The sequence below is a fragment of the Bombus vosnesenskii genome, unplaced genomic scaffold, assembly GCF_011952255.1.
Source record: "Bombus vosnesenskii isolate JDL3184/JDL3185 unplaced genomic scaffold, Bvos_JDL3184-5_v1.1 scf7180000014824, whole genome shotgun sequence".
NCBI classification, from domain to species: Eukaryota; Metazoa; Arthropoda; class Insecta; order Hymenoptera; family Apidae; genus Bombus; species Bombus vosnesenskii.
In genome coordinates this window covers 176,775-201,604 of record NW_022883669.1, presented here as the reverse complement: position 1 = coordinate 201,604, position 24,830 = coordinate 176,775, and the positions used below count along the sequence as shown (strand labels likewise).

The 24,830-nt window shown below is 32.1% G+C and overlaps 1 protein-coding gene, 1 long non-coding RNA gene and 1 pseudogene across 2 annotated transcripts; 2 read left to right on the top strand and 1 right to left on the bottom strand.

Moving 5' to 3' along the window:
• Positions 1–874: 874 nt before the first annotated feature.
• On the bottom strand, positions 875–24,619 carry LOC117240630 (elongation of very long chain fatty acids protein 6). Its single transcript, XM_033506648.1, has 3 exons — positions 24,338–24,619; positions 3,624–4,029; positions 875–3,348 (listed from the first exon to the last, which is right to left on the bottom strand). The coding sequence occupies exons 2-3, from the start codon at positions 3,947–3,949 to the stop codon at positions 2,802–2,804; spliced, it is 873 nt and encodes a 290-aa protein (XP_033362539.1). The 5' UTR covers positions 3,950–4,029; positions 24,338–24,619; the 3' UTR covers positions 875–2,801.
• Positions 3,347–3,815, top strand: LOC117240635. Its single transcript, XR_004494756.1, has 2 exons — positions 3,347–3,508; positions 3,600–3,815. It is a non-coding gene; the product is annotated as an uncharacterized LOC117240635 (long non-coding RNA).
• On the top strand, positions 14,240–16,176 carry LOC117240632 (annotated as a pseudogene).
• Positions 24,620–24,830: the final 211 nt, after the last annotated feature.

The following is a 24,830-nucleotide window of genomic DNA, read 5'->3' as shown; positions in this document are numbered from 1 at the left end:
CCTGTATAAATATTTGAGGCTTTCGTTATTTTGCTTCTCTCTATAATTCCCCTATGAAAAATCTATGGAAAAGTCAGCTTTAGAATTAACCCGATTGCAGCGCTATCGGTGAATAAAAGCAGCACTCAAATAAATAATATCTTAATTAATAATCAATCGATTATGATTACAGCATCGACACAAGAGAGCAGTGATCATCTGCTTGATCTAGGAAAATTTCTTCAACACAAGTATTTGCAATAATTTTGTTCAACGATATTTTGTAATATTCAACCATCACGTAACAAATTCTTTAAATATATAATATTAACCTAAACTCTGATCGTTTCTTTTCTATACATGAAAATAACATTACGTAGATTAATAAAATATGTTTACAACATATATTTTTATATGTTGATTAGAATTCTTAATTATTGCAAATATCTTTTACAAATTAGTTTGCGTATTTATCGTTATTCACCTTGCGTCACGCGTAATCATGTTTACAATATAACTTACGTATATAAATACCTAACGCGAGTAATTAAATTCTTTTCATCCACCAAATGAAACACGCACCTTTCAACGAGTATTATCGTCGTCGTTTTAATATTATTTTGTTAAATAAATAAGCAAATTCGAATCGAACGTAAGAACTCTTTGGCAATATTTACTGTTAAATCAAATATTGTTCGTTGGACTGTTTTTTCCCTTCCGACATTCTCAACCAAATAAGCAAACAATTAGAAAAGGAACATACACGAACTGGAATAATTATTACCATTTCGTATAAGCTAAATGCTTATTTTTAAATTAAAGTCTGCATTAAAGTGTATACTTCAGACGAAGTAAGGGTTTCGAATTTTTCATTGGCAATATTTGTGCGATTTGGGAGGAATTAAAAAGAATGTAATAAATCAGAAAAAGAACAAAACGTTGCATCCAATCAAGTATCATACAAAATGTGGAAAAGGAAAGCATTAAAAAACGTCAAATATGAAAGTGCGCGTCGATCAGCGGCGTGAATAATCGTTTTGAAAATTGAATTCGTTAATTTAATTTCCACTCCAGCTAAAAAATGCTTTCGTCCTGACTATGCGACTAGAATTGGACAACAATTCATCTTTCAAAGAACAGCCATTCCTGCAGAAAGTATCCATTCAATTCTTGCTTACAGATCATTGATTCGCCTAAGACATAAACAATTCTTTACATAAATAATCGAAAATCATCCCTTTTACAAGAATTAACGAAAAAGTTCAGTGGCAGCTAGGTATATTGCGCAGAATGCTCTTAATATTTTTCATAACAATACCATATACCACATACTTGATACATAATAAACATTTCTGAAATGTTTGCGTGGATTGACTTTAGAATTAATCCTAGTTATTGGCTCATGTTGTCCGTACCACGCCGGTTAATGATACAAAATTATGTGAAAGAGAATCCATCGCTATTGCTTTCCTTGTCTTGATTAAATTTATAATTTGAAGATTTATCACACCCAATGACTTGAATAAAGATTGTAGTTGTGTTCGTTATGACATGCCAAAAGTGTTTTTATTAGCAATGATTTAAATAAATCAATATAAATATAAATAACAATTTGTACAAAAGTTTCATACAAAATAAATTATGCGATATAAATATTTATAAACGAAAAGAGTAAACACTCTCTATAAGACTGATTGCACTTTGAAAGTAAAAAGACGTCGGCAAGCTGCCCGTTTTATTATTCCTAGCAGCACAAAATAGTCACGATAGAAAATAGTAATTATAAATCCTCTTCTTTCTTTTATTATTTTCTTTCATTTCTTAAATGGTCATCAATTGGGATTACGATTTCGGTCTTCGATTATTACCTATCGTTTTGTTTTACTATTTTCTACGAAGAATATCTTAGCTCGTTCTGGAGGTAGGCCTAATGAAATTTCACTTCTGGTTTTCTTTCTCCATACTTTCTGACTTCTTCAAAAGTAATTCGTTTTTTTTTATCGTTATTCCGGTAGAACAAGACTTGGGAACAATTCTTTGTGTTTGTTTTCTTTTCTTTTCGAGCAATGTGAAAAAAGATTTCGGCTGTTCTTACGAAAGATCGATCACGATATATATTTTTTAATATTATCCATACTTTGCATATGCAGATAATTATATATTCTTTATGATATCTCAACATATTTATACATTTCCATAACAATAAATATGTCAAACATATTAAATGTAATAAGAATATATCAATTATTTGTTGACGAATTTCGTTCAAATCTAATATTCTTTCTTCATTATTAAATAGTTCAATATTAAATAATACATTCCTACTATGTTTTTAAATATTATGTCTCCATCCTCGTTCTACCAAATTTTGTGCTAACTTCATAAAGAAGCGTAAAGAAAAAAGTTCACCAAGAAATTTATTTTGAAATCGTCCCTAAACAAACGAAAGTTTCAAGACGTCTCTAAGGAGAAGCTCCTTCTTCTTTCATTAATTCTATAATAACGCGTTTAACGCGTGAGACGCGTTGAACAAGTTATCATGAAATTTATTACTAAATTCACTGTGCAACATTTAATATTATTGTAAAATTCAATGTGCTATATTTTCAAGTAATTTCCACCCCACCTCTCACCACTTTCACTCTACTGCAACCAGTTTTTACGACTTTGAATTAACAAAGACTCCTAAAAAAAATTTTCAAGGGCCATTTCTTGAAATGCATTTCCATAACGCCTTTGAAAGAAATCTTATTGAAAAGCGTTTTCAAGGAATGTTCCTGGAAAGGGTCTATAGAAAAAGTTTTCAAAAATTGTAGTGTGCATTAATTAACCTTGAGCTTGTCATACTCCATTGATCCATTAGCGTAAACCTTCTTCCCTACTTTGTTATTAGATTTAGATAGGTAACTCTTCTGGAAAAATTTAGCGAAGAGTACGAAATAGCTGAAGTACATGAGCAGACTAAGTTTGACGTTGACACGCGTAATGTGGCAATCGATTTGGCCACTTTCCAGGTACTGGTGAGCCGAAATATTTATAAGGCAACCAATAACCATTTGTGCTAATTGTAGCGTAGTGATCAGCATGGCGATCCCCTTCGGTGGTCTATATCGCATTGCTTTCAAAGCGTAATATGTATACATTATGGAGTGAACAAAGTAATTCATTACGACAAACCACCTGGCTGATGCTGTGTATTCCGAATATGAGAACCACGAGTAGAGAAGAACCGTTATATGATGATACCAATGTAAAAAGATTAGTGGCTGTTTCCGTAGCACGATGAAGATTGTGTCGCCAAGTTCTGGAAGTTTCGACAAGACAAACATCCACGTCCAGAAACCGGACACACAGTCTTGTTCAATGAAGCTGGAAAGAAAATATGCAAGCATTAGATCAAACTGTCCGGCTTTGAAATTTTTCAAATATTCGTATGTCGGGGGTGTCGAGACCGCGGTACATTTTCATACACATTCAATACATTTCATATACATTAAATATACATTCAAGCATTGAATTCTGCGCTTGAGTAAGACTTTTAAAATATCAAATAAAAGAAATGGTTCCATGATAATATCTAACTAATAAGTAATATTCAAACTATTATGAATATTTTACAGAATAAGATACAGAAGTGAAATCACCTTGGTATGCAAACACTATGGTAAAACCCATAATGCCTTAACACGTGAATCAACTCTGGCGCTGTTCTAGTAAATCCAATAATAGAGAACGTTGCAAGCAGTGTGTTCCATAGTGCGAGTATGCCTCTCAGTTCAAACTTTGGTCTATTCGACATGTAATGCTGTCCTCCAAAAATTAGGATCATGTAAATGCCACAATAGTAAAAACAGTTTGTCCAATTCTTCGTCATCCATATCTTAGTATCCATATGAATGAATGTCTCTTCGAAGTTGAAGACATACGAATAGTTAGGTACAGTGACCTCCATATAATCCACTTTATTCATCTTGAAGTATCCTTTTTCTATCCGCTAGCCGCAGAAGAGTTAAAGAAATTACACTTCCTCTTGCCTCCGTCGCCTATTGACTGGAACAGAGAAGAAAACAATCTTTCAGATATTTTTTTAATCTAGAAAATTAAAATAAAAATTACAAATCTTGCAAACGATAAATTATAAATACGATACAGTAAGATATGCTACAACGAATACGAAGAAATATCAGCTACTCCCCCCATTTTTTCATTCCGCTTTCGCTACGATGATTGAGAACTGCCACCAACCGGCAATCTTTTGAATCTCTCTTTTCCTTCCTTCTTTAGTAATATTTATTTTCAAACAAAAGAGCAACTGTGTGAAAGAGTATTTGTTACCGAATAAAGAAGTTGACAAAGAATATTTGTCAGCAAACAAAGGATAAAGGGCTTCTAAAGATATAAATGAATAAAAGCATAAATGCACAATGTGGCATGAGCATAAGAAGAAACTATGACTTGGTATGTATAATTTTCTATATAACGAATCGCGCAGCATATCTGTGCGTAACAGTAGTTATTATTATTATTACATGCCATATCAACAAGGATTATCCCGCTTCTTCAGCAATCGGACGACACATCGATATCGGCACATGTTTGTTAGTTAAATATACATATAGAGTGTTTCAGAATAGGTGATACAACCAGGCAGGAGCTTATTCTACGTAAGTCGAAACCCTTATGCAATCGCTTGTGACAACACGTGTTAAGTTCACGATGATGTCGAAAGAAGACAAAGCGTTTTTTTTCTTTTTTCTGTTTTCTTAGAGAAGTTATTCGCAGAACTTAAGGATCGTATATACACTTTCCAGAGCATTTTGGTTCGGTTGAGATAAGGCTGAGATGAAATAAATATTTGGTCGAAGCCGCGAGAGCTACGAAGACATTCTCAAGGTCATCTTTCCAGTCTTAGTAGAAGTCAATCCCCAGGGAATCTTTTGCGAAGTTCAAACACCTACGGTGTCAGTTTTCGCAACAGGATAAATTTTGATTGTACAGCACGTACTTCGAGTCTGATAAGATATATTACTCTGTTAATGATATAGTCGGATAATTCCTTGATAAGAATCGAAAGACTACGGTACAAAGTTTATAAAAGTTTTCGAAAGCAATACAAAAATATTATCGATGATTAACTTAAGAATTCGAGTCTCGCGGAAGTATTGATATTTAAAAATATTCGATTTTATTTTCGGATCACCGAAAATAGACATTTTATGACAAAGTACCATTATCTAATAGATCGTGCAATATGTGAGAAGGAAACACCGAAATTAATTGGATATGCTAATATGCAATTTATAGTAAACTTAGAAGTAGAAAATATATGCAAATAGAAACAGCAGGCAAATTATAAAAACGAACGAGGAAGTATGCAAAACAATTTCGCTAGTTTGTACAAAGTGAAGTGAAAATTAAAGCAATTTGCATAGAAACAGCATACCATCGTTTAGGAAAATGTGATAGTAATTGCTATGCAGTAATAAGGTTAAGAATAACACTAGCTTGAAAACATAGTAAAAACCAACATTGTATCAAAGAAATATTATTACTTTCTTATTTATATTCATAACTCATTTATTATACGAGCTCGTAATAATAAATGATGTTTTATTGCCTTCTATATTTATCACCTATAAAAAGAGCGTGGAGTTAATAACCTAAACACTTGGCTTGTTTATTTATGCATACTGCCACAGATTATATAATCATCAACTTATTAATGATTGGTCAAATATACTGTCAATTACTTAATTGGTGAAATATTTGTTTTATAATTCATTTGTATGTAGATTTCCGTGTATGTAATTCTTATTACATAGAATCTATACAATTACACTGCAAATATTAAGTTTGCAGCAATAACCATGCACAATATATTTTATTATATATGTATTATTATTAATCAATTTCAGTGGTTTAGAATTGGTTTCAATGTTAAAGTTTAATATTTGTTATGTCAATCAATTATCTATGTCTCTAATTCTGATCTAAGTAGTCCAATTTATAAATCCTCTTATTATATGATATTTCGCATTTTAGAAAATTATATGAATTTAATAAATTTATGTGATAAATTTATCATAGTAAAATTCAAATATCCAGAACTATTTCCTTTTTCATGTTATCTATACATCATACAAATAAAACAATATAAAATATAAAATTTGCACTCCCTGTGAAAACAAGTCGGAAACATAGAATATGATTTATTCGTAGAATCGTCCACTCCTGAAAAAATGGCGTTTGAAAATTTGTCAAGTACGCGTTTTATCATGCAAATTCTAAAACAATTATGCGAAAATTTAAAATACACAAATAGAGAAGTACGTTGTATGAGCTATGACTCTTGAAAGTCCACGAAGCGAGTGAATATGCATACATATATATTAATGTACATTATTAGATATTACTTTATTTACATATTCAAGTATTCCTTTTCAACGTCAAATAATCACTCGAATGAAGTATAGTTTCCAGTTAAATGAAATAAATCAACTGCTTATGTATAAGTATCGTAGAAAATAAAAATTCTAATAACAAATTACATTACGTTTGATACATCACTTTTTAGAAGTCAAGCTGATTAACTATTTGTTTGGTTATGGGAGGATCTATAGTAAATAATTCACTTCTAAAATTTGAATTTGTCTCTTCTCTTTGTTCCTCGAAAAATTCGATAAGACAAATCCTTCACAATTCGAAGATTGTAGCTCTTCCCTTGAGATTAGAGTTCGATATACGTACGTATGATATATTCGATTTATATATACGCACATATGATATAATTCTTATAACGAATTATGTCATACTTATATATATTTGGAAAAATTACAATCGGTACTTAAAATTGGTTTGCATTCATTATCTTTTAATTTCACGATTGTAAAAGTTTTTAATTAAAGAACAGTTCGATTATTAGGTTAAAGATCAATAGTATACGTGGTACTCATTTCATATGTAAAATAATCCATAATGACATGTATTAAGCATACCGCTGTACAGTGACCTCTATTGAATTGTAATGTTATATTTATTTAGGAGTAGTGTTATTAAATTTGTTATTTGTCGTTTTTTGTAATGTATTAACATTTTCTTAATATTTTAAAAGCATTTGTACCACTCTGGACGAGTAGTGACGTTACACAGTGTCTATATAGATTTCTGTCTCTATCGTTCCATGTATTCTAGTATAACTTATTATCAGTGTTATAAAGCTTCTTATAATTACTTCAAAATTTTGCGGAACGCAAACGAAATAAGATAATTTTTTGTAAAAAGCCTGTCGTACAATTAAATTATGAAGAAATTTTGTACGTATTTTTAAGCTACAATAAATAGTATTTATAATGATTTAGAAGTATTGAAATACTTATAATCGACAGTGCATGTCAAAGCGCGGGCACACTAGTCTTCGAAAGTTCAACTAAAAGTCGCCAGATGTCTCGTAGGAGGCGCCAAACTTAGCGTCTACGAAATCTTTTCTATTTTCTTTATTATTATCATATGGCTTGGATGACTATTCTTCTACATTTACCAGCGCGAAAATATTGCATCAGAGTATTGGTATTATCTGCACTAATGCGATTTTCAAACAATATGAAGTTAACTTAGTACCCAGAATTCTTGCTTCTTTTGCTTTCTATAATAACGAATAATGGCGGGAATAATCGTTGCAAACTCACTTCTCAAGAAATTTAAGGGAAATTAGCTTTCAACTAGATTAGAAATTAGAATATCTGCTTCTTTTGCTTTCTTCAATAATACATAACGATTAAAAGCTAATAATGTGTTCATAGGATGCATCATCATAAATTATGTACACATCATGTATTAAAAAAATGTATTGAAATACATATTTCTTTGTAAAAATAATACGTGTAAGAATATATTGCAGATATAGTACGTATTAATGAATTCTTATAATACAGCTGTATTATTTCTTTAATTATTGAAAATGCGGAAAAATGTTTTATATATAATGGTAATATTGACAAATATATCTTGCATTTTGTTATAAATTCACTGTTTCTTTTTCAATATGCCACAGTTTATACAATTTTAAAAATGCTTAATTTTTGCCTATTAAAAATAAGCTTTGACTTTTAAATTAAAAGAATTTTATACATTCTATACATCAACACAACATACATAAAGTATATTTTTTGTAGTACGCTGTAAGTTATTTGTGTAGCGTGTTATAATACTCTCAGGAATGACAAATAAAACGTTCAGAAATCGAGCGGAATTATTTACGAAACGTGGGGCTTAGAATGACTGGCGTCCGGTGTATCATATTCGATACAGATATTATGTTATTAAAGTGGTAACTTGTTAATGTTTGCTTTTTCTTATGAGTAGCTTTTTTTTAGTTTAGTTAAAGTAGCTAACAAGCAAATGAAATAACTAAAGTTTCGTAATTATATAAATTATATAAAAATAAATCATATGCAATTTTTCATTTATTTACGTATACGTATATATTACGTATATATACAATGTAGGTTCTGAACAGCAAATTGACAGTACGTGGGAGATTTTAAACAAATTTATGAGTCTAATATCTAGCAGGTTTTCCCCTCGGTGAATATACTCTAGTCTCATCATACCAAGGGGGAAATCATTAATTTACACCGATAGGTAATATCAAATAATATTTTTTTAGAACTCATTTTCGAAGTGGAAGAATTTGATACTCTATGAAAATAAAATGGCAAATCTGATAAAAAAAAAAAAACACTTCATTGGAAAATAAGAATATGTATTGTATATATCTTTCATAGTATAGGTAGTAATTTGCACATGCAGAAACTCGTTAGAATTTTATTTTCTAAGTTTACAGTTATCTAAGAGCGACAGTATATTAAATCTTTAACTTTTTTTTGATGTCAATCGCAACTCTGCAGGATGAAAATTTTATTTTTCAAAGGAAGATTCTATATAAGGTTGTATATGCTAAAACTGTCAAGGTTATCTATCTTATTATTTGAAACTAGCTATTTTTTTAATTTTTAATAATCAAATGTTATAATATTCAAATTTAATATTCAAATGGCCGAAAACTAACCAACTTAAGTCTTACTATAGCGCCGATAAAATTTCAAGCGATAAATAATTCTATCGCTGTCGGTGACATCTTTAATTACAAACTGTACATAAATAAATAAATATATATATATAATATAAATATTGAAAACCATTGATATAATAATCGTCGATATAAACGTTGAAAAATTGTAATACAAATTCACAAATGACGAACGACAACTCTGTATTGTTAAAGACTATGTGCTTAAAGGCTCGTTTACAATTATTATCTTAATTTATTCCGTGGTATACCTCACATAATATTTCACACCACGACCCACTTTTCCTAATCACTCTCTGCCTCCTTTCTCTTTTTTCACTGCGCTAACAGCCTTTAAACATCCAGACACACTTTTCTCGCATTTTCCATTCAAAATTTTATCCACCTCTAGAGAAAATATTCATTTTGAACGATAACCTACATCGTGACACGTAGGTCATTTTCATTTTCTTACGCAGCTCACTTATCAATACGATTATTGCTATTCCTATAATTATTACGTTTCTATAAATAAATGAATTCTTGCTTCTTTCGTGCGTCGTTCTAAATGTATATTATCTTGAAATCTGAAACTCGATATCGATACATCGGGAGTTATTTTTAGGACTATGATTTTACCGAAGAATATTTTAAGTGAAAGTTGAACGGTTCCGGCGGGACATAATTTAACGTATTATGGGTGTCTTTTTTGTCGGAGGATGCGTGGAACTCGTACAAAGGTCAAGTTCGTTTCTGTAAACGGTGCTATATTTCTCTTTACATATTTATGTGTACATATTATATTTATCGGTTCTTCGGAACATTCTACGTGAAAGAGAAATTAAGGCGGAATATTTCAAAAATTAACAATTCATAAGATTTCGTAATATGTTTTAACGTAGAACGCATCGAAGAATCTATATGTGCAAGAAAGAAAACGCAATAACAACTTAAAAACTTGACATATACGCGTGTCCTCTGTGCATCCTCCTACGGAAAAATTAATCTCGTCGAATTACGTTCCCCTCGAAACCATCCAACTTTTATTTGAAACATTTCTCGATCAGTAATCGAAGTGGTTTCAATTACGCGCCAATTACACGCGTTCCAATTAGGTTTATCTATCGGCATATGAAAAAAAGTGAAAGTAACAAAATTTCTGAACTGAATCTCATCAATCTCAATGCGAACGTTGAACATTTATGTAAATGTGTTTGATAAATCGAAATATATTCTAATAAAATGAAGTTAAGGAAAATGAGTTGCTTATCATATAGAATAATTTATCGCAAAATATGTTAAATCTGTTATTAATAAGATAGATAATATATATGTATCTACATTAATGTCACACTTAATGGAATTTACGATAGCTTCGAGTTGATAGTAAAAATACTACTATTATCGTGAAGATAGTATTTTCCAAAGGACGAATTTCACTGAAAGAAGGCCTCATTTCCAAAAGAATTCGTTTTGAAAATTGGAAACAATTTGATGATCATCAATTGCCCTTGAGTAACGCTTGTTTCACTATCTATCGTTAGGAATAACGTTTCCAAATTGACGCTAATGTGGAAATAGAAAATGTCTGCCGGAGACAATTGAAAGTACGACGGGAGTCAAATGCGCTAAACCGACCAATAAAATTCGTTTTCTCCTTCTCTTTCGTCGTTGCAAGTTAACGCAATGAAATTGTATATTGCTGGAAAGTTAAAATACCGATATGCTTTACAGTTGCGAGTAACGACTCAACTATAACTTCTTTTCGATGGCTATAAATTATTCTTGGGAGGCTTATCGCAATTACAAAGATAGATACGCACATTAATTGGAAACGCCACAATGCGATAGCGGCCCAAGTCTCCTCGTACGGTAAGTTCCATAACCTCACTTACAACACTCGACTCGTAAAAAGTACCAACAACTTTTTTTTCCTCTGTATGTTATTAACTCAACAACTACAAATTTTTAATAATGTCATTGTGGGCACAAATGAGCAATATATATCACTGACAAACGTGACTTCTTTCCTTGACCCGTGAATCATATCGCGAATCTCACGCGATGCCGTAGGGCAAGAGGTTAAACGATCTGGCAAGTATCATCTAGCTATTATCAACAACAAGAATGTCAACAAGTTGGGATTCTCACGCGACTCGTTCCCCTTCCATTTTTCGATCGTACGTTCACTTGACAGGCTCGGATTGTGAGATCACGATTAAACTAAGCATAGGTTCGATGAATCAGGCAAATTTCGAGTGCGAATACACGTGAACAATAGCCATTCACTAATTGGGTATAGGTTAGGAATTTATTTGAACAGTTATGGAAGGAGATATATTTACAGGAAATTGTCTCTTTTTCTTAACCCATTACATTAACTGGTAAAGGAACGAAAGAAGGATAGAGATATAAACCACGGTGTTGATATCCGACATGCATGAGTTACAGGACACACATAAAAATTGATATACGTTCGTATGACGTTGAAGTTCACATAAGGTGACATCAAAAATATTATTCTTAAAAATATATGATATTTCATTCTGACATGTTTTCTCCTCCAGGTTTAGATCTTTAGAGTTTTGGCAGCTGAAGTTACAAAAAAATAGTTTACCTGTTACATAACTTGTAGCTATAAACAGTTCTGGATTCCGATTAAATTAATTTAATTGCATCCAATATGCTAAGTATGCTAAATATTCTTCAGATGTGGAAGATCACGTTTGACCGGTTTATCAGTTTATTGTATCGACCATTTTAAAGAATTCCACGAGAAATGATATGATTTAATTTCTTATTTCTATCCTTTTTTAAATAAATATTTTTTTCTTTTTTCCTCTGTTATAATCCAACCGTTTTCTGTTATAATCCACCAATCGTTTTGAACAGTAAATTTTCGATAAACTCCACGAAGAATTTGGATGTTATTTACTGCACCTATTATACTTATCTATAATAAGTATTAACTTATTATAAATAATTAGCCATGTTACTGCGCCACGCCAGAAAAATTACTGAAAATTCTCAACGCGAGAATTGATTGTAATTTTAATAAATATTTAAAAAAAAAAAAAAATTTACTGCACCTACGACCGCGCGCGCCCTCTTAAGTAGGACCGCCATGATGCAACTGTTAACTCGGCAATTAATAACCGAGTTTATGAGAAAGCATTGAAGATTAGTTTATTTCAACATATCGCTACCGCCGTTTACGGAAAAAGTCGCCGTCCACGGGCTAATTTATGAATATTAAGAATAATTTATAATCATCGAAAAGAAATTATAGTTGAGCCGTCACTTATAATTGCAATTAAAGCAAATGCCATATCGGTATTTCAACTTCCATCAATATACGATTTTACTGCATTAATTAAAAAAAAAAAAAACATTCTCAATATACTATAATGTAATACGATATATATTTCTATATATATGTCGGAGATGAAAGGACAGTGAAAAATCCCAATACCCTAGTCCAGACTTTCACTATAGCTACACACTTAAGGTTTTTAAGGAGTTCTCCCAACATCCTAGACGGAAAGTCCCGCTGTCCTTTCATCTTCGACATATATAATAAAAGAAAATGTTTAATAGTTGTAAATGTTTGAGTACAAGCGATTTTTAGACCTTTTAGTCTACATACGTGTGACGCTGAGGGCTGTAGAAAGCAACTAGCGCGTCATATGCGTGTGACGCGTATAACGAGAAAGATAAGCTATGACTCAGACATATCGCCATTCCAATGCAATAACGACGTAACTGCGAATTTGTATTTGTAAAATACGTTACTGCTCGCGCACTAAAATCTAATATCTCATCTTCCGACTATAAAAATTTCATAACTTTTAGGGCACGTCCCTGGTTACTACGTGGCCGTTAACAATGCCGTTATCAAAATATTCGTTGGCTATCGCATTTTGTAGCAATATCAACGTACGTAAAAACATTATGTTCGGTGCAGGCGAGAAACTTTTTGACGCTGTTCGATAAAGTTTTTTTTTTCGAAATATTAAGTCGTTCGTTGAGCAATGTTAATCAGAAACTCGATAATTCAATACTTAAAGAAATATAAGAAATAAATAATATTTCGAACACGCTTTGAAAATTACAGACTAACTAGCATGGACCACCTATATAGTGAAAAATATATCTCGTTAGTAATGAAAATTAAGGAAGATTCGTTTGGAAGATTATTAATGTAATGAAAATTAAGGAAGATTCGTTTGACTTTGCGAGGAAATAACTTTCATTACACTGTCAAGTACATTACATTAACTAAAAAAGAAGAATTTTCGCATGCATATAGCGAGGTACGCTTGTGAGACTCGAAACAGTGTGTCAGCACAACCGACATTCCGATTTGCAAGAAGGAAGAATGAATAATGTCAGCACAACTGACATTTCCATTGTGAACAGGTAAAATAACGTATTTTATTCAATTCGCTGTGTATAGTTAATTCATTTATAATATAAATGGATAATTACATACTGACAAATGGGGTTATCATAATTGCATTATAATTGCGATAATCATTAAACGATTATTTATTTCGTGCACGCAACAGGAGATTCAGTTACTATAGAATTTACTCTGTTTTATAGTGAATTCCTGTATCATAGCTTTACCTTTAAATTCGATATCAATACCCTCGAAATAATTTTACTTTTCTGCGGATTAATTAAGTCTTCGAATTAATTTGCAAGTCAATAAGTTCCGAATACATAATACATACTAATGGAAGAAAATAAGCTATAAGAATTTAAAAACGTTGGGAGATTTTTCGGTCAAATATGAAGATAAAAAAGGCTGTATTGAACATAAATAAATAAATAAGATTATTTCATTTTTGTAGAATAAGAATTGCTTGATACGTAACGTAAATGAGCGATATATAATTACTTAAAATCGTGGAATTACTGTTTCTTGATCGTTATATAAAAATTACAAAAATATAAAGTATCACTAGCGAGTAATATCGTTATTAATCTATAAAACGAATCTGAATTCATTTCTTCAGAAATAAAATCTAACGAAGAAAAAAACAGAATTTACTTCGATAAAAAACATTTCATTGTTACATAAGGAACAACGTCCTGTTCTATAATAAAGATAATCATCATGATTTTTATTTCATTTTATGTAACTGTATTAAAATCGTTTCGTAATAATAATAATAATAATAATAATGAAATAAACAGGTCAAAGAATACAAAAGAGACGAGACGAATAGATGCATAATTTTATGTTCTGTTTCTATCTGAAACGTGTCTAATGGAATTTAAAGATACTCGTTGTGAAAGTAAGGACGAAAAATATTACGAATAATTGTTATCAGATAAAATAAACATAAAAAATAATTAAAAATACAGAACATGATAAAGCTGTTGCGATATGAAAATAAAAGTGCAAAACAAGATAATTTTTGCGGTAAAAATCTATCGTACGATTATACGTTATTGTTAGGAGGAAATTATTTACGTATTTATGCGTTCGAATATTAACACGAATAAAACTATATGCTAGTACAATGGCAGTTATTAAAACCGTTCGATGACAGTGTTACCAGAAACAGGGACAAGTGTCCCTCGACGTTACCATTGCCACTCTACCCCTACGTCGCATGTCTCGCTCTTGCGTCTCTCCGCGTCGCGTCTATACAACGCAACGTTATTTGTACACCCGTCTCTCCTCTCCCGCCGCCATTTGCCAACAGTCTGCATACAACTACAACGATAGATAGTTGTAGACGCGATGAGGAGAATAGAACGGTAGTGGGGGAACCTGAGGGACGAACTTGTCCCTGTTTCTAGTAACGCAGTTCGGGACAAGCAGGGCGATTCGGATAACTGAATCGTTCGGTTAATAGGAGCCCACTAACTCTCTCTTCCACTATCGTTTCTTCGTTCGTATAGGTGATAGGAGCTAATGTTCGTATAACTGAATTTATACTCACCTATTCGAATACATAGGCGGTGGAGCAATAAGTTTAACACGTTGACTGCCGCGCGTATTTTCAATGAAATCTCCTTCGGGCCACGAGTGCCGCTGTACCAAGCGTACTCTCTCTGCCAGGTACTCCCACCGATATTTTAGAGAACTTAAAATCTATACCCTAATTCGTTACAATGTCGAAAAGAGAAATGGAGAACTTATTTCTTAGTGAGTCAAATAACAGTGAAGAAGAAGGCTTTTACGAGGATCATACAAATTCGGATAGCAGCGATGAGGAAGAAATCAGATTTCCTAGAAATAAAAATATAAATAGAATTACATCGTCTGATTCTGATTCGGATATTGATAAGCGTAATCGTAGTGATACTGAACAAAGATACAAAGATACTGTGTAACAAAGATACTGTTGACGAGATTTTACAAGAATTGGTCATTGAGGAAGAAAGAAGAACTGATGATACCGAGGAAAGTACAATTCAATTTGATGAATGAAATGAATTTAGTGGTTGGCAGAAATCATTTCCTTTCCCCAATATAGACGGCCTCATTAGGCAATTACCTGGCCATGTCAATCCATATGATGTGTTTGAGCTGGTCGTTGATGACGAAATAATAAACTTACTTGTATCAGAAAATTGCAACAAGGAAGGATGTAAATATTAGAAGATTTAGAGAATTATTAGCTGGAAAATTATTAGGGTTGTCTGAAAATACAAAAAATCCTTGTCTTCGACGGAGTCAGCATAATATCGCCGTTCGGAAAAATAATTCCGGAAGAAACATTCGACGCGCGTGCAAACTATATTATGCGGATAAAAGACGTCGAACGGACGGATCAAAGACACGGGAGAATTTAAAGAAAACAACAACTTGTTATCCAAATTGTCCCGACCAAACTCAGCTTTGTATAGAATGCTTCGAATTTTTACATTCTAGATAATTTTCTTAATAAACCATTTTCGTATTACTTTTACAACAATTCAATAGTTTTATTACTTCCTGTGGAATATCTTTTCAAATACCTACGGCGATCCTTTTCGAGTAGCCAAATAAGCGTCACCCGAATACGCGGCCCTATCAGAAACTTTGCTGTCACCCGAATACGGGTGACGTGTCAGTCGACGTGCTAAGGAGAGACGTCCCATTCCTCGATCATTAACCCTTTTAGTGGCGGCCGAAAGAATTGTACCTAAGCGTATATTATAATATATTATATATTTGTTATTATACAGGGTGGTTGGTAACTGGTGGTACAAGCGGAAAGGGGGTGATTCTACGCGAAAAAAGAAGTCGAAAATATAGAATACAAATTTTTTGTTTGAGGCTTTGTTTTCGAGAAAATCGACTTTGAATTTTCGCTCGGTACGCGTCCACTTTATCGCGTCTCGTTATAACGGATCTCACTGTAGATCGTTGTGTCGATGGAAAAATTAAAAAAAAAAAAATTTTTATCCTATATTTTCGACTTCTTTTTTCGCGTAGAATCACCCCCTTTCCGCTTGTACCACCAGTTACCAACCACCCTGTATAATATATATCATAATACATAACATAACTGTACTTTACCTTTAATGTAAATTGGCAAATTTTGAGAAAAAGATTATAAAAGAAATGTAAGAATGATATTTACAAAATTCAAAACGGAACATATTATGAAATAAAGGGAGAATAAATTAATGCCAATTGTATTTCAATATTTGTTGAAAATCACACTAATAATACTTATTCAAAATCGTTACGAAAAATGGAAAAATCAGTTCGCTTTTATAAACACAGTACTTACAAATAAGAAGAATCATGGTTTGGTCATAGTTTGATATAGAACACGTAGAGCATAAAGCATAAATACTGTATTCTCAATTATACAGGATGGTTGGTAACTGGTGGTACAAGCGGAAAGGGGGTGATTCTACGCGAAAAAAGAAGTCGAAAATATAGAATAAAGATTTTTCGTTGGAGGCTTTGTTTTCGAGAAAATCGACTTTGAATTTTCGCTCGGTACGCGTCCACTTTATCGCGTCTCGTTATAACGGATCTCACTGTAGATCGTTGTGTCGATGGAAAAATTAAAAAAAAAAAATTTTTATCCTATATTTTCGACTTCTTTTTTCGCGTAGAATCACCCCCTTTCCGCTTGTACCACCAGTTATCAACCACCCTGTATGTAACAGAATCTCTAATATTAAAATACAAAACTAAATGATAATGCCATGATACGCAATAAGCGTGAGGATTACTTGCTTGAGAACAAATAAACTAGTATAACATCACTGAAATAACATTCTAACATTATTATAAACATTTATAGCTATTGAAAATGTGTAATGTTTACTTACTATTACTCACACAAATAATTTACTTAACATCGATGATCACTAATGTATACACCGTGTAATCCTTTATTGCACAGATTACAAATTGTGCGCGATGTTCGCACAAGCCCGCCAAAACTTTTACTCTCGTCCTGTCGATGCAAGATTATTTTGTGAAACATAAGCAGATATTCTGTTCTAAACAGTCTTATCTAAAACCTGTGACTACGGTCTCAAGCAAATCTCCCGTATCGGATTTTTATCTTATGGCACTGGCGTATACACAGTCTCGGTATCAACCATCGCGGAATATAACAAAAAGTTAAAACCCATAAGCAATTTTTTCAATTTATGGAATATCTCACACAGGACTTCCGCAGAGAAATTCAACCATTTATAACGTTTTACAAATTTAGTTTAAGATAAAGTTGTCTCGCGATGCGAATAGCAAAGCGGCATCGCATACGCAACGATACATCGTCGTTGGCATTTTTCACAAGCGTTGCTAACAACGATATATCGTTGTTCGGCACTAAAAGGGTTAACAGAAGACGCATTACGATTAGTTTCACGAATGTCATTAGTTCGGATAAGCGGTACGCCGCGAACGGTTAGCGCAATAACAGAAGCTCAGCGACGAGCTGAATTCGATAAATTGCGCATTCCGACGATGTTCATTCATGGTAGATAGAGTTCGAATAAATCGAGTTCCATTGTATACGTGCAGTTTGTTTCGACAAATCGCAGTCCATCGTGTATACCATGTTTAAACGATGAATTATTTCCTACGTTATTCTCACGTTATCCAAATGCTTTCGTTATTCACTGGAAATATACGTACAATCGCGATTGCGAATTGATGCCCTCGGATACGTAAAGCACAGGAATTTCAGCATATGTTTGTGTCACATTTTTCCGAGAATGATAACGCGCGATGCATAGAATTCAATGTTTAGAAGTTAATGTTGCCTGCTTCTGACGTACGAATAAGCAAATGTTATGACTTGTATATGCGCGAACCAGTTCAATACTGTTAACAAAACAGAGGAAACATGGGAAACGAAGAAAACAACGGAGAGACACAGGGCGATTAAGATAGGATTTTACATCGAGAAGCATAATTTGAAACGATAGCTTTTGTAGAAGTACTATTATGGTTGCCGTATATTCTTCTGCTGGACGAACAAAAGAGTGTATGTCAGAATTATTAACTTTGCAGAGGTGCACTTATAAAATAATCTATCTTACGTTGCGTAATATTTTACAGTTGTATTGTATAAACGCATAAGAGGTATTTTCATACATGATAATAAATAAGATATATGGAATAAGATTTATCGAACGTGTCAATTACATAATATGTACTAATATAACATACGACGATTATGAATTTAAAAAAGATCAATACTTGTAATTTTATGTGGAAAAGATGATTTAATCTGACTTGCACACGTAAATAAGTCGTAGCTAGAAATTTGTATTTCAAATGTCATTTTTACGTAGCACGTTTTCTTCTCAGACGATTACCATGTCGCTTGCATATTAACGAGCAAAGAAAGAAAATTTATCATATATGCAAAAAAACTCAAACATTTCCAAGTATTACGAATTGTTACATTGAGTGAATATCAATACATGTACACAAAAAATTACACTTATTTCTCTTCATTTTAATTTATGTATTATGATCCTTTAATAGCAACTGATGCAAGGATTAATTATTTGCGAATATAAAATATTTAAATGTAAGATATAATTTGCATTTATTAATTTCCAATCAATTATTTTAATCGACAGCATTAAACGCTATATTTCAAGCGAATGGAACACAATTCCACGAATACTCGTTAAATGATCGTACAAGCCTGTTCTAAAGTTATATAAAACCTAAAAATTCACATTGAACATCTTCAATTTTTTCTGTATTAATTAATGCAGTTTTGAAATATTCCTCTCAATATTCGTCGTAGTTTTTATAAATAAAACACTAATCTATTCCTCTTTAAAATCATTTTTTCGAATATGTTGCTACTTTTCTATTGGTGTATTTTGTAACATCACTAGGAATAGAATGTTTTCGTGTTTCATTATCACCTGTTCTATACGTCTTATCTATTATTGTGTACTTATAACTTCCAATCAGTTGCATAATAACCACTCTTACTATAATTTTATTAATCGCTATTCTTATATAAATAGAAAGAATGAAGAATTCTCACTCTTCAAAAATATGATGAAATGACTAGACTGCGAATGTTCGTGTATTTATGGGAAACTGAAAAGTGCAAAAATACACATACATATACAGCACGTACTATTTAACTGGAAACGCTCAAATATTTGAAAAAATACGACACGCTTCTAAATGGATATCTTCGTTCCTCATTATATGTTCTTATAGGTGAATTCAGATATCTTCAAAACATTAGAAATTTATGTCTTCCGCACCGGCTATCAATTATCGATATGAACTTTCAAATTCGTTACCTGATATGTTCCACCGAAACACATAAACATGTTTTTCATAATGCTATTCCTGGTACGCCATTGTCGAAACATAAGACCACAGTTTCTTAGCATTTCTATAACAGTCGGTCAATACCGAACATTTACTTTTATCTAATTCCTTGCATCGCTCCATCAAACTTGGATGTTTTGTTTGTAAGCAGAAACGGATGGTGCTAAAGGCACAAGAAGCTTTTGTGTTTTCAAGACGTCTATATGTCAGCTACAGTAAAAAAATGGATATATCCGTTTGAAGGTTATCGGCGCAAAGTCAAATAGATAAAAGCACAATATGCCCTCTCAATACCATACAACTTTTGTCCGAAACACTTTCCTCTATTCTTCGTTTCTTTTCAGGCATTCCAACATTTCCAATTGTACAAAACGTACTGTATTAAATATCCAATGCATAATATTTAGTGCATGTTCAGTGGTTGAGACGGGTCTTTGCTTAGGTTCTATATTTTTAACGTGTATCCATTCGTATATTTATACTTTCCAAAGACATCTGAGAGGGATACGCTACTGAATTATTCTACATATGTAGGAAAGTAAAAAAGCAAGCGAAAGGATAACCAAGGATCCGCGCATCATCGACGCGACGCATTTTGTAGTAGGGTCATTATTTCTCGAAACTAATCGAACATTTCCAAATAGTATCGGAATGAAATTTATATAAACATACGAAATTCAGAGATTACCATGGCCTTATACACGCGTTTCAACCGTTACGTTACTCGAATGATCTAATAATCAAACGCAATTGTGTACCGAAAATTCAGAGGTTAAGACTAGAGTCACACGAGCGTTGAAACAACATCCGTTGCGTGATGTCCGTTATAAGAATATATTATCGTATATATTGAAAACTGCACACTAAGAATGTACGTTACTTTTTCCTCGAAATATTTATAGTAGAACGGACGTTGGATTTTGTTGACGCATATTCTGTATTGTATACACATGAAGAGGCTGTACGGAAGTTTACAAGACGAGTGTTATATACATATGCATTTTTTATGCGTTCTTCCCATGATTCACAAACATTTTTCGATTTGTTTATTCTGAACTATTGTTATTACAAGAAACTTCTTTGTTGCATATTTATACAAATAAATTATCGTACATTTTTCCGCGAAGTACACATTAAAAAGAAAAAGATTTTTTATTCGAAGCTATAATGCCATTGTTGGTTATATGCATAATTAACGTGAATTTAATTATATAAGCTATAGCATCAGATAGAGATGTTGAAATATAAATTACAAGCAAATTTTAAATCTTATAAAAGAACGTTCAACGATGTACTTATGTACTTTTGCACTGTTCGCCCCTCCCCCTTCAAGAAGAACTTCTGGATCCGCCATTGTCTGCTACAAAATAACGTCCATCGCAACGATCGTATGTAACGCAGTGTAAGCATACGTGTATTCGCAAAAAACAATGTCCGTTGTGACAGACGTCGTTTCAACGCCCGTGTGGTCCCAGAGACAAAAGACATCAATGCGCGCGCAGATCAGCTCATCGTTTACCGGAGTAACGGATGACCATGTTTTGGTTGAATCGACTATGGTTCAGTAGAGCTATAGCATAGTTAATGAAAATACGGATCGGATGAATTAAGAAACATCATTTACTGAAAGTGATTATTTCCTACAGCATTTTTTAGGTTTCCTAGCAGAAATTACCCCCTTTCCAGAAAGCGTAGTTTGATTAAAATGTAATTCAAAAAAGTGGGAAAATTTTGAAAGCATTTCAGGCTTCTCGTCGAAATAAAGAAAACGTAATTAACCTAGCTTTGATATAAATATAATTAACGGATGTTACAGCATTGTTACGGCAAATTCGAAACAGAAATATTAGTATAATTTAAACTAGAATAGATTGCAAGTTGGAATGAACTTAAAAGAAGGGAAGATTATGCTCGATTTAAAAATTTCAGAATTTTGATGGATAAAAGATATTCGTGGAAGGAATAAATTAACTATTAATATTCGTACAAATTTTCTTTTTCTTTTTTTATTTTTTCTGAAGCAACTAGGTATATTAGACACATGTTCGAATTCCAAGGAGCATTATATTCACGCATTGCATGATGTTACATATATGTACGCATACACGATGGAATATGTATGTATACGTATTGTACTACTATCATACATTATAGCTTTCTCTATCATTTCTTTTATTACGTTTCAAATATAGGGCAATTATACATATTGCATATGAATTGCAAAAGTGTCATAAATGGAAACAAGTCTTCCAGAAAATGCGAAAGATATTTGGAAACGTAAAAAAAAATTATTTATTCAACACATAATGCTGGCAAAAAGATAAACTCCAAGAAACGATGATCAAATATCAAATTTTTGCAAGTTTTCATTCGTGCAACCTCCCCTTGACGATTTTTATGTTCTTCTAACACAAGAGTGAATTATTTTCAGATACTTTTAAAATACATGTGAAATACATGGTCATCCACTAGAAACACATTAATTAACAATTTAAAGTATACAAAGAGTATTATAAACATCAGTTGCAATTATATTATCTGTCTATTCCCATGAAATGGTAATTACTAATTTCTATAATAAACGACTATCGAATTGATCCTATGCAACTCAGTTGTTCGCATTCTGTTATTTAAGTTAACATACATACATATGTAGGTTTATTTATTTGTTTAAACCTAAGTTTATTTTTTATATTGATCGTTTACATTTTTTTTATGTACGTTACTTAATTTTCTCTAGATAGAAGTTTAAGGATTAATAGATGTATATCGGTAATTTTTAGAACGAGTAATGAACATTTATATAAGTATTTTAATACAGTACAAAGTATTCATATTAAATGTTTCACCGTGTATTTTTTAATTCTGACAAAACATTTTCTGTGAAACATCATGTACAAAACGGTCGATAACATAAATAATAAAGCTAGAAATTAATAGAGCTAATAATATAGCTATGTATGAAATACGAGACAAATTATATAGTCGATAACATAAATACTTAATAAAGCTGGAAATTAATAGAGCTAATAATATAGCTATGTATGAGATGCGAGACAAATTATATCGTTAAAGGAGTTTCAAATTTAAGAAATTTTGTAGGTCTTCATACAAAGAGAATCTAGATCAACTCATTAGCAACAGAAATAATCAAGGCGCGCAGAAGAAAGTGCAAATTACGAGGAACCGACGCCACATTAAGATTTCATAACATAAACTCAAACGTCTCCCAGATAAAAATAGTCCACATGTCCAGCAAACTTTTATAAATTCCAAACTTTGTTAACAGAAACAAGTAATCTATATTAAGCGATTTGCACGAGTGTGTAAATAACCTACGTTTAGGAAAAAAGTAAAATTCCGATCTTTTTTTTCTGTGATACAAAAATTCGTACGATAAAATTCAATATTTAACACAACATGCGAAAAACTAGAGGGAATTTCAAAGAATTACAATTTTTTGATTAATAAAATATAAAAGGAAGAGATAATAAAAATTTGATGAAAAATTAGGGTAAAAAGAATTTTTTATACGATATGGGAATAATTCATGGATGTTACGTGTTTTAAATCTCTACTCTCGTGTCCACAGTTTCGCGCTATTCTGAGTTCAGCTTTCAGTAACTTGAATATCCATCGGTTATACGAAAAATGTTTTCCTCGAAACTAACGTGTACTAGCATAAAATTTGCGAAATGCAAAAATCTTCATTCAACAAACGCGACGTGACAAAGTCACGGTATGAAATTCTGTATCGTTACATTATCACAATGTTGGAAAAAAGTGCTATTTCCAGGATTTCCTTAGCTGTTTCCCCCCTCAAGAGTTTTCGCAGATACAATGTGTCAACACTAAATATTAATATTAATGCAAATTCTTAAATTTCAATTCCTTAAACTCTTTAAAAGTGATAAATAGAATGTTTAACTTTTAAATTAGCATTTTTCTAGATCTCATTTAAATAAGAGATTATATTTACCATAAAAAGTGTGAAAAGAGTAAGAATTTAAAAAAAACAAGTGAAAACTATACAAAGATTGAAATTAATGACTGCAAATATAGTTCCAACAGGAATGCAATGTTATGTTGAAATACAATAAGACTTAATTACTGTAAAAACCCGAAACAACGTAAATATGAAAATTATTATACATATATTTATGTAACTAGAAAATATAAGCTAAAAGGTATTGCGAGATAAGATAAAATATCGAATGAGGTATCACGCCATCCCTACCAAAAATTTTAATACCATACAAACAAACAATCAATCAGACATATCAAGCGAAAATTAAACAGAAACATATGAAAAACAGCGAAATAAATATTTAATAAACGATATGCATCAGATTTGAACTTTCACAACTGATTTTGGATCACTGAAGTTAAAATTCAGGACGGATACTTTTGCACAGGAAGAATGACATAAGCTTCGTAGAAAAGGACAAAATTTTGGAACGAATGGCGAAAAAATTGTAAAAAAGGTAAGAATTAAGAATACATACCATAAAGTGGGCCGAGGAAGTGATGGTTTGAGAACAAGTTGATGGAGGAAGAAGACACAAGGTGGATCACGAAGGATCGTTTATATTACTTTGTTTGTGCACACCAAAAGACAGAGACTCGCACTAATAAGCGGACAATCGCGGCTGCTTGCTTTAAGTAGGCATATTCGTTGAAGACGATGAAACAAGACTGACTTTCAGTGCTAGTAGTTTTGACACACGCTGCCGGCCTAGCGGGATTAAAATGGTAGAATACCGCAAGGCGCCATCTTTAGTAGATGGCACGCAAGCGCTGTTTTTACCACGCTTCTATTCTATATTGTCGATTGTTGGACTGAAACTTGAGAAAATTACTAGACATTGATCCTGGAAATATATATGATGGCTAGACTTTACTTTAGAAGACTAAGAATTACTGTCTCACTATTGACAATCTTGTCATTTTCAACATGTAAGATCTGAAACTGTAAGTTTTAAGATGCGGAATCTATTG